The sequence below is a fragment of the Pieris brassicae genome, chromosome Z (assembly GCF_905147105.1).
Source record: "Pieris brassicae chromosome Z, ilPieBrab1.1, whole genome shotgun sequence".
NCBI classification, from domain to species: domain Eukaryota; kingdom Metazoa; phylum Arthropoda; class Insecta; order Lepidoptera; family Pieridae; genus Pieris; species Pieris brassicae.
The window spans coordinates 579,654-590,867 of record NC_059680.1 but is presented as its reverse complement, the minus strand read 5'-3'; the positions used below and the strand labels follow the sequence as shown (position 1 = coordinate 590,867).

Sequence of the window (11,214 nt, the reverse complement as noted above, 5' to 3'; positions counted from 1 at the left end):
CCTAAATTGTCTGTGGGGTAGCATATAAAAATGTTCCATATGTTGGTATTTAGCTACTTAAACGGTTGGCAAAGTAAACATATAAAGGCGAAGCAAAGTTAGCTGGGCCCGCAATAAATTGTTTATTTAATAATATTAAAAATATATTCTTTAATTTAATTTTGTATTACGGACACTATTCGTTTTGTTTCAGCCAATTTACATAGAACCATATTGTTATTTACGTAGATTTTTACACTTAAACCTTCACCGGGAACCACACTACACCGGTGAAAACCGTAAAAAACCTAAATAGGCGCGGATTTTTTGATGTGGGATGGTTAAAAAAGATATTAATACTTAATCTTTGGTAAATTTTCGAATCATAGTTTCTCCTTAAAACGGCACCAAATTTTTTCTACATATTTTCGTCACTCGGCGGTGGTCTACCATGCGTGCTCATTAACCCCATATAAATTAATTAAAACATCATGATTTGTGAAATGAATGAATGAAGGTACAAATTGTTGGCTTTAATCTAAACTAACCTGGTCACAAACGCCACCAGAATCAAAAAAACCTAAGCGTAATATGATGAGTTTTTTTTTTAAGGAGTCCAAAAGACCTCCTTAATATTACATGGTACAAGTCTTAAAGAACTATAGAAAATTGGAGCTGTTTTAAAGTGGATTGGTTCGATAAATCTATCTTTAGCAGTGTTGGTAGTCTGTGACTTCTAATAGTAATCTGTGCCAAAAAAATCCGATATGGGATTTTGTTACTTTCAATCAAATTAAAATTTAACAACAGCAATTAAACTAAAATGACTACTAACTCATTGAACTTCCATTTCAGATGTCCAAAATGGAAGCTACATACACAGTGCTGCTGATCTTAGCGGCGGCGGGTTGTGGAACAGCGACCACGTTATTTAGATGTAAGTTCTGCTATTCGACACAAGATGGCGCTAATATCCACGAAATTAAATATAAATTAATAATCGCTGCGATGAAAAGCGTAATGCATTACACTGATTGATTTAATGATTAAGATTGTGTTGTGTAACTGTTATTGCTGTATTTTATCTAACAAGCCTTCTGTTTCTTGCCTGCTGTTGTACTTCTTTATTATTATGCAATTAATTATTAAGCGCTATGTTATACACGTATATTTTCTCATCTATGTGAATGTCGAGACAACAATAATAAAAAAAAGTATTAAACACGCCGACATTCGTTATTCACCCTGGTTTAAAAAACGAGTCGAAATCGAGCGCCAGAAAACACAAATTTCGTTTTCATTATTTATGTATTTTAAATGTATATCTATTTTCAGCTCCAAGACAAGCCCCTGGGAGTATCTTTACGGTAGGAAACGGCGAACAGTGTCTAGGGTCAGACAGATCGACTGGCGGTGTATGTTTATCCAGAAACCAATGTAACACACAGGGCGGGAAAGCTATAGGCTTCTGTGGTGTATTCGCTACGTGTTGTTCATGTGAGTACATAGAGGGCGCTGTTATAAAATTGTTTTATTCTAATAATGAATTGTTTAGCAAATGGCGCTATATTTAGTATTTTTAATCATATTTTTTAGAAAAACTTGACCAATCTAAATAAAGTGGTATATTTATATAGATTAGTTAACACCGCTTAGAAAACCCGCAAAATCAGCTTAATAGGCGTGCAAATGTTATAATACTTAGAACAGTTAAGTTATTTATAATTATTGTCGAACCTTATGGTCTAAATACTTCCCATTAAACTTTTTGCCTTTAAAAATCTAATCACCAACCAATCAGAGGTGATTAAACAGTTTGATAGCTATGGCGTAACAATTTTTTTAATACATCGTGGTTATACATATAAGGACACGACTTAAATAATATTTTCGTCTGTTTAAATGTATCCTATGTACCAATGTTAGATAAACATGAATTGCATGTTTGGTTGTTGTTAATAGACTTACCTAGATGGCGCTATAATTAAAATTATCACATTTATCTTAAATTATTTAATCGTTAAACATTTATTACACTATTCAATGACATATTAGATTAATATATAGTGACATAGATTTATTACATGTATATTTATATGAATTCAATCTGTCCTACATAAAGTTGATATATTTTATAGTATTTTTTGTTAATTTCATGTGAGGTTAATCATTCAGTCCTTCAGATTTTAGGCCTTTTGATCTTCGTGAACTTAATTGCATACAATACTTGATACCGTACAACTTACCAAACTCGTAACGGTTTCTTTGAAATTTATTTGTCGCTATCAAAAATCTTTTGACAATATTTTTTTCCAAAAACCCCTATCCACTGCCCTTTTTTATATAACTGGGCACAAACGGGCGGAAGGTTCATCTAAAGTTAAGTGATACCGCCCGTGGTCATTGCCAGAAGGCCTTTTAAGACATAATACGGTCTTGAAGGACGCTAAGTCGAATCGGTTGGATTGTTTATTAGGCTGGTTTCTTTTGCCTTAAATAACGCTCAGTTGTACAATTTTTTTTTAGTAAACGCTTGCGACATAAGAACGAACACAAAAGTAGCTGTATTCATAAACCCTCCGTTGAATCGGGAATCCTCAGGCCTGGAATGTTCTTATAACGTGGAAATTAATAATAATAATGTGTGTCAAATACGAATTGACTTCGAGACGTTTAACCTGGCTCCACCAACGACCGTAAGTATGACAACAGATAACTAACTAAGTAATTAGTTTAGTTACTTGGTTAAGAAATTGGTAAATACTGTAATTAGTACGTTTCGGAAATATCTGTCGCCTATGAACTCAATGCCAGAGGGCTCGTGAATGGTGAAATTTGATAAAAGTATTGTTTCTAATCATATAATTCATAATTCATTTCGTCTATTCATATAATACATAAAAACTTTCATCGGGAATCACTTTATCTGTCTGTCTATTTATGGGCTATACGTTATGTTACCAATATATATGAGTAATATATTATTAAAGATATATAGTGTATGTTTGCAAATAACCTATGGCTCTACCCGGCCCGGCAATTAGGAGATCAAAAGAAAAAGAAAATAAATTCTTTAGCATAACCTTCCTAGGTTCTATTCCTTACGTTTTCGTGTGTTAAATGCACACAATTATGTGTTGTATGGGTTAGAATCTACTACTTAGATAATTATATTTTTATTACTTCCAGGTGGAAGCAGTGGAAAATGTGACACTTCGGCCTGGTTATACCTGTAGAAACGATATATTCCAAGTGACGAACTTACACGCGAACTCTGACATCCTACCACCATTATGTGGCGATAATAACGGACAACATAGTATGTATATATTGTACTAGCATAAGAACGTTGTTCTTTAGCCTAAAGCTTTTGGTAAAGACTTTTATATGCAAAACTTTTTTCTAGATATTGATGTATTCTATAAAACTGTAGCACATTGCTCTATTGTCAACAGTTTTTTTATTTCACCTCATAAACATTGTCGAAATTAGTTCCGAGGAAGTAGTTTAATTATAAAAAATAGAATTTATTAAGTCAAATAATATGTTGAATGCAAGAGACTACGACACAAGGAATCCTACATCAGATCCTGGAGACAATATCTCTTTTATATATGCTTTTTTATTATTTGGGCAGTGTTGGCCTAGCGGCTTCAGCGTGAGATTCTCACCCCTGAGGATGTAGGTTCGATGTCCGCCTGTGCACCAATGGACTTTCTTTCTATGTGCGCATTTAACATTCGCTCGAACGGTGAAGGAAAACATCGTGAGGAAACCGGCTTGCCTTAGACCCAAACAGTCGACTGCATGTGTCAGGCACAGAAGTCTGATCATCTGCTTGCCAATTAGATTAACAAATTATCATGAAACAGATACAGACATCTGAGGGCCAGGCCTAAAAAGGTTGTAGCGCCATTGATTTATTTTCATAATGTATGATAAAGTATTTTCTTTTTTTTATTAAATTTACACAGATTTCATAATATTACTGAACAGATATATCAGTTGTTGAGTGTCCAGAGTATTGATTATTTCTTTTGTTATGACATACTGGCATGTCCTTATTAAGATACTTATTCGTTGAGGAAGCCACCAGTTATGGCGTCACCAAACAGTTGCCAATCTAAATCTTTAATTAGCACTTGAACCCCATGGCCAAAGACTACATCAGGGGGAAAATCAAAGTTGAAAGATATTGCCGTCTGGTCTGCGCCAGCTTTTGTGTCCAGACCAGCGGCAGAGTAGCATCTCAAACGCCGTCCCATAATCCAAGGGAATTCTGAAAGTAATCACTGCCATTCTTTCAGTGTATGTCCGCGTGAACGCCTCCACGAACAGCAGGTCCATCCGTTTGAACTTCAAAATTGCTGACCGTAACACACAACCAAATCTTCCTCAAGCTACTTGGAAGATTAAGGTCACCCAGCTGGAGTGCTTCAACACTTTGGGGTAAGGAAATATTTTAAGCTATAGTATTGTCTTTTGTTAACATAGCTTTTACACATTAAGTAATTAAGTAAACACAACACTTTTTAAACAGATTGAAGCTATGTATTATTATTAAAAACTTCTGATTATTTACATAATTTTAATTTTTTTTCGACGTTTCGCGAGTGTGTCAGCGTGCTTGGTCACGGTGACTTTAAGCTGTCAAACATTTTATGTTCACTTCACACACACAAATTCACACTCATCAAAACCCGAGTGACCCGTATGTCCTACTTTTGTTTGTCAACCCTTGTTACCTTAACTATTAATATTTTGAGCTTACTGTATTATTATTATAATTTACTTTCATTATTGTTAAAAAATTGTTAAGATTTAAGACGCGGGCTCTAACCAGGCGCTTGAGGGAAAAGAATTGTATCAAATAGCATAACCAACACTCAACTGCCTAACCCATGTCCAATGTAAATATTTTTATTACATCAATAAATGAACAACGTCATGCTTATTTACTTTAGCTTAGCTTCCTCCGCCCCGGGGCGTTAGTCGCCGGGGAGGTAGGCCCACTATCAATCAAACAAAAACAAAAAAAGACATAGCGCCAACCTGATGCTTTGGAGTACTGTTTGGAGGAGAAGGAACGGCCAGAAGGCTTAAGTTAAAAGATACCACCGCCCATGGACTCTCTGAATTGCCGGCCTTTTAATTTTATAGAACAGGGATCACCTGATGAGTTTCCTATTACATAAAACAATACGTATATATGTTAGATATATCTTAATTATTCCTAATTCTAAATTACTTATAAATTATCGTCCTGTGTACTGTTTATATATTGTATAAACTTTAAAATTTTCAGCAAATACCGAGATGGTTTCCTTGAAGCAATAACATCTTCTCTACCAGCCACGCCCTTCAGTTCTTCAGCTGATAGGGACGAGTATTTAATCGGTAAGACATTATATATACTTTGCTCTATGCACAGATTAATAAACATCTCCACTTGACAGTTGTCATTATATCTTTGACAGGTCTTTTAATAACTTCAAAATATAATATAATAACGCTTTCAAATTTATTAGTCAACTATCAATATTATAACCTGTTATTGACAAAATGATTTTATTTTAGCGCCACCTGGTTGTCTGCAGTATTACCCAGACCGAACAGGATTCTTTGAATCATTTAATTACAACCGCGGCTCTGGACCATACATTGCCAATCTTGCGTATGCGACTTGCTTCAAGCGTACTTCTGACGTCTGTGGGATTAAGTAAGTGAATATACAGACCTATGACAGTTGTGTGAGACCTTAGATAGGAAAAAGCATTTGTACACATCTGGGGTTAGGGCCGGAGTCTAGCAGAGATCTGACAACATACATTACCTATTCCCATAAAAAATTAGAAATACGTCGCCATTGTTGGGGGTTGCGAGGGTTATCACCCCCAACCACTTCCGCGCGCCGGAAATAGTTATTTAAAAAACCAAAATAAATATAACCTAACCTTTTTTTTTTTGTTTTTTTGGTAATAATATGTTTATTGGATAACTCCGGCGCTATGGGTTTAAAATAACACTCTCGGGGTAGGACAAACTAGTAACGCATCAGAGGTTGACTGCGGACCTAACTTAACCAAGATCTAGTTTACATGTAGATTAATATTAATGTAACAGTTAACCTAGGAGATGTAATTAATAGTGCTAAAAATCGATTACCTCGATTGTATTTTCGTTTCCCAAAATTTGATTCATCAATCTGGACTATATTCCCTGGGCCACCAATCTTTCCTACTATTTGATTTTTATCCTTTGGAAAGGAACTATGGTTTTCCTGCAATAATAATACCAATCATTTATGGTGTCTCCGCTTATGCATTGTTGTCTATTTCTTTATAATAAACTTTCCAATTTTGCGAATATGCCTTTAATCAATAGAACACATGTACTAAATCTGTTTTATTATCTTCGAAAAACAATCTTGTATTTCAAGGTACTTTCGATTTCGCTTTGCAATTTGCTTTCGTACATTTTCGTTCATTGCTTTTGCGAATGCAGTAATCCATTTGCTTCAGCGAATTCCATAATTTTTGCCGCAATTCTTCAGTACAGAGGTGATGATCGACAACGGGCCCATCGTCTTCAAATTCATCCAGTTACGCATTAGATATTAAGCATAGAACTCATAGACAGGTTCTGGATCACGTCCACATCCACTGTTTCCAGACGCCATCACAAGCTGTGATCGCGTGAAATCAGTGTCCAGTATGTATCCCAAGGTCGTACAGAAAAGCAATTCGATCAAAGTCCAAAAATAAAGCCAAGTTTCCAAAAAAGCATATTCTGTGTAACACAAGTGTAATTTCTGTAAAATCTACATTCAAAATGGCGCGTTTCGTTTCGTTTCGCGTGTTCTGAATTACTCGCTGCTAGAAATATTATAATACTTAATCGAAAAGTATAAAATTTACGTTTCGTTTAACGAATTTCAATACAATACACAAAAAAATATAGACGCAACTCTGGCAGGCAAAATTACTTAGAGGGGTTCCAATCAAGGTTCTTCCAGACACATGCATAAGCAGTATCATGAAATTCAGGCGACGTATTTCTAAATCCAACCCCCCAAAACGTCGGTGTGTGTCACAGGAGGCTGATCACCTACTTGCCTATAAGACAAATGATCATGAAACAGTCACAGAATTCGAGGGCCAAACCTAAAAAGGTTGTAACGCCAATGGTAACTTTTAAGTTGGCAATATCTACAATCTATGGCATCTGATGCAGGGTCAGCCTTGGATAAGCGTCTGATCTTCAACGGTCAGGGTCGTGGTTTCCAATCACGGCTGTGCAATCTTTCTTCTTTGCAACTCACTGATGTGGCTGATGATTTAACCAATATTGGCTATTGGTCTAATGGCGTTCAGTTTCTTTAATCGATACAAACATACAAATCTTTTTATAACACCTTCTCGGAGTGACTGATAAAATGTAGACTTCAGCTGTTGGTACACCATTGTCATAGCTTGCTTCACTCCGTGAAATATAATAAATTATTATTATTTTTTACGTTTTATTCCTCTCCATCTTAAATTATAAATGTATGACGTAATGGCAGACGGCCCACGAGTGCATGGTCGGCCTTTTAATTTGACATAACAGGGGGTTAAGGTACATACCTGATGTTAAGTGATACCGCCGCCCATTGACACTCAAATCAAACTTATATGAAAATCGTTCTCAGTTTTTGAGTTATATTCAAAACAAGATATTTTCCTAAATTACAGATTAACAGCTGCCAGCTTCGAAATGGCATACCGGACGGAAGACAACATGTACTTGGACACGGACTGTCAGGTGAATCCAGTAACCCAAGGTTCCAGTCAGTCTGAAGACTATCTTTTCATTCCTGAAGCGGAAACTGCTGACGGCCTTAGGGGTTCCAAGTATTGTGGCCTTAGCGCCTCGAACCAAATCATTGCATGTAAGTCTTTAGAAGTTCATACAGCCCCGAATTCAGGGGAGAGCATCTCAAGTTTCTCCACAAACTCCACAAAAGATACTCTGTTGCCCCAAAACCGCCAGTTTTGAATCCAGACGAAGTCTCCAGTTCGATTCGCGAACTAATAATTATATAATCGTATAATGGTTAAATTTGGTGGATTGCATTTTTTTCTAATTCGACGTATTATATACCTATATAATACACAAATAATATAAAATATTATGTTAATCGGGTCTTATTTCTTGCAGCAACGCCCCCTGGACCGATATATGTGCACTTCCACAGCGACAATTTGGTGACCAATGATGTCCCCGAGGCTGGCTACAGATTTAATTACAACGTCCTGAACAATTGTTATCTTAGAATGAACACTTTCCATTAGATGGCGCTGATATCAAAAAAGCATTTATTTAGTTAAAATTATTGTGAAAGGGTTTTAGGGACCAGACATTGTCCTACATTAATGTTTTGTTTGGTCAATGAATTTATAATTAAATAGATTTAACAGTTAGAACAATTGTTAATTTAAATTAAAGTTATATTACTCAATTTTAATGTAATGTTTTTCATAATATAATGATGATGACATGACAATTAATTTGTGGTTAATATTACATTGAATTATTTATTTATGTGCATTTATTAAATAATTTTATATATACTTGAGTGTTTATTTAAATTACCTTCTTCTACTTTTTTAAGTTTTAAGTCAGAAACAGGCTCTTGCCTTTAAATAAATAACACTTGCGTCTCTTGCTGACATTTGTATTTACACTGTATTGAAAAGAGATACTAATACTATACTAATACTTTAGTTAAAACTGTCAAATAGACATATTTGAGAAATTCATTTGCAAAGGATATTAATAGAGACAATATTAAGTATGTCTGGAAAATGTCGTATGATTTGACAACACTCGTGCGATTATAATAAATATATAGTTCAATATTGTAACTTTTTCTAAAATAAGTGTCTTCACTGAGACATTGAACATTACGATTTAGCCTATTTTAAGACCATTAAGTAATTTAATAAAAATAATATTTTACAAGTGTATAACACTACTTAGTCACTTTTAAGACTTCTTGTATTCTATTCTTACAACTAGAATTTATATATAAACAAATATTGTTTCTTAGAAAAGTAATAATGTCTGTAGGATGCTTAGAAAATAAGAAATTAATTAGCTTGCAGTTCTCAAGCAATTTTTCGGCAAACGAACGGGGAATCCCAAGTCGTCTCATCTCATTTGTGTTCCCGGCTTTTGAGGAAGAAGTATGCTCTTTACAAACAGTCGAATCCGCATAGGAAAATTAAAACAGACACATATTATATATATATTTATTAAAATAACCTTATATTATACAAATAAATGCACAATTAATAACTAAATGACTTTATTGTAAGAAAAAGAAAATTTTTGAAAATAGCGCCATCTTTGCTTTGCAGTTAGATACATTTTCGCCCTTACTTTTGTTCCGCGATCCCAATGTTACACCTGGACTACGGATTAAACATCGAACTTGCATACAAAAACGTCTAGATATCTTTTGGAAGTCACAGAAGGCCGCAGGTTATTAATTAAATTAAAAAAAAGTACTTAAAACCTTATGTTAACAAAAGTCTTAAAAGTGGATACTATGAAAATGAATATTTCATTTAGTGGAGTTACATATATATATATTTAAAAGGACAAATAGCATCGTTGTTTTACAGTTTATTCTTTACATACAGATATTATATATTTTTCTTAGGTTTTTATTATATATTTTGGCTATAATAATATTTACATAACGCCAAACGGTCATAACACGTAAATCGCTAACATATATAACATTTACTTCTACGCAACGTTATTAAAACAGACATATTTATGTCTGTCTTTAACTCTGTGATGTCGATATATGCTTACAAAGATGCATCCATTTTGATACTTATAAATCGTCTAATTATAAAAATACAAAACGGACATTTAGTTTCAAAAAGATGTGTGTAGAAACTACAAACATTAAATAATCTTCCATGTTAAGCATCAAAGCAACAATTCTTATTTAAATAAACAAATAGACACATCTGTGTCTAAATGGAAAACTTAGTTTAACAAAAGCTTCCATCGAGGGCTAGAAGCCCTGATGTCGTATCGCCTTGTATCCATACATACCACCAGGAGGAGCACCGCCCCGGACGGTTTACACACACCACAAACGAGGGAGGGTGTAACGCTAACAGGATCCACATCCAGATTGGAAAGACGTTTCCAGCCCTACGCCTCCTCCATACAAAGGGGTATAAACCCGCCATCAGCAGGTGTGAACACCTTGCGCCTGGCACTGAGGCGGTTAGATTTCAATTTTCAACAATTATCAATGTTAGATTGAACCCTAGGCGAGGTCCAAATCTCGCAGGATACATTTTAGTTGTGGGAATCCCATTTCAAGCAGAGCTTCACCAAAATAGCCAGAGCTGAACTATTTGAAAGGAGAGGCGAGAATCCATTGGAATAAATTGTAAATTATTTGAATATAGTAATATAACTTATTCCGTACAGTATCTGTTCCCATATATGGCTTAAACTAAAAAAAAAATCACAAATAGTCGATGTTACAGTCTTATTTACACTATCAAGATTTATTTTAAAAACTGAGCATTTTTGTAAAAAAAAATATATTAATTTCTTTGCATACAAGAAAAAGAGCCAAAGTATGAAAATTAAAAAAATATTTTTTTTTTCCTAAAAAAAAGTACCTTTAATTAAAATTCAACTTAAAGTTTGAAAAAATACTATAGTATTTCACATTATATGAAAAATAGTATTTATTAATCATATCCGGACATAATAGTATAGAAAAATAGTTCCAGTTCTAGATCGTTTTGAATAATTCCAGCTTGTTAAAAAAATCTGATAATATTTCAAATTATTATTGTTCAATAATTAATATTGATGTTATAAAATTGTGTACTAGCCATCATCAAATATCCAGTATTAAAAAAAAAAACAATAAATAATGATAAAAAAGTCTAGATATTCAAAATTATTATGATTATGTATAATTAAAATCTAATCGTGTTTTAAAATTGCAAAAAAAAGCTACTAGCTGGTATAAAATATCCAGTGTAAAAACAATCCAGCTAGAGAAATTCCAGAATATTCCAAATTATCTATAAAACGGCGGTCCCCTGCTAACTGTATACGTCGACAGTGGGATACCCTTCGACCCATAAATCGGTTCTGGTGCATTTTCATAGTCCACATCATAGTAGATACCGGTTTGGTTCTGAAAAA

General features: G+C 34.2%; 2 protein-coding genes across 4 annotated transcripts in view; one reads left to right on the top strand and one right to left on the bottom strand.

Moving 5' to 3' along the window:
• Positions 1 to 838: 838 nt before the first annotated feature.
• LOC123718675 lies at positions 839 to 8,515 on the top strand. Its single transcript, XM_045675373.1, has 9 exons — positions 839 to 916; positions 1,315 to 1,476; positions 2,506 to 2,675; positions 3,169 to 3,298; positions 4,287 to 4,428; positions 5,285 to 5,376; positions 5,557 to 5,698; positions 7,713 to 7,909; positions 8,179 to 8,515. Exons 1-9 carry the CDS (start codon positions 844 to 846, stop codon positions 8,310 to 8,312), a joined length of 1,242 nt encoding a protein of 413 aa, XP_045531329.1. The 5' UTR covers positions 839 to 843; the 3' UTR covers positions 8,313 to 8,515.
• A 2,468-nt stretch (positions 8,516 to 10,983) lies between these two features.
• Positions 10,984 to 11,214, bottom strand: part of LOC123718878 — a 29,299-nt gene continuing 29,068 nt past the window's right edge. For all 3 annotated transcript variants that reach the window (XM_045675831.1, XM_045675833.1, XM_045675834.1), the window contains exon 20: positions 10,984 to 11,206. In XM_045675831.1, the coding sequence (XP_045531787.1) occupies positions 11,087 to 11,206 (120 nt within the window). In that variant the 3' untranslated portion in view covers positions 10,984 to 11,086. The remainder of the gene's footprint in view (positions 11,207 to 11,214) is intronic.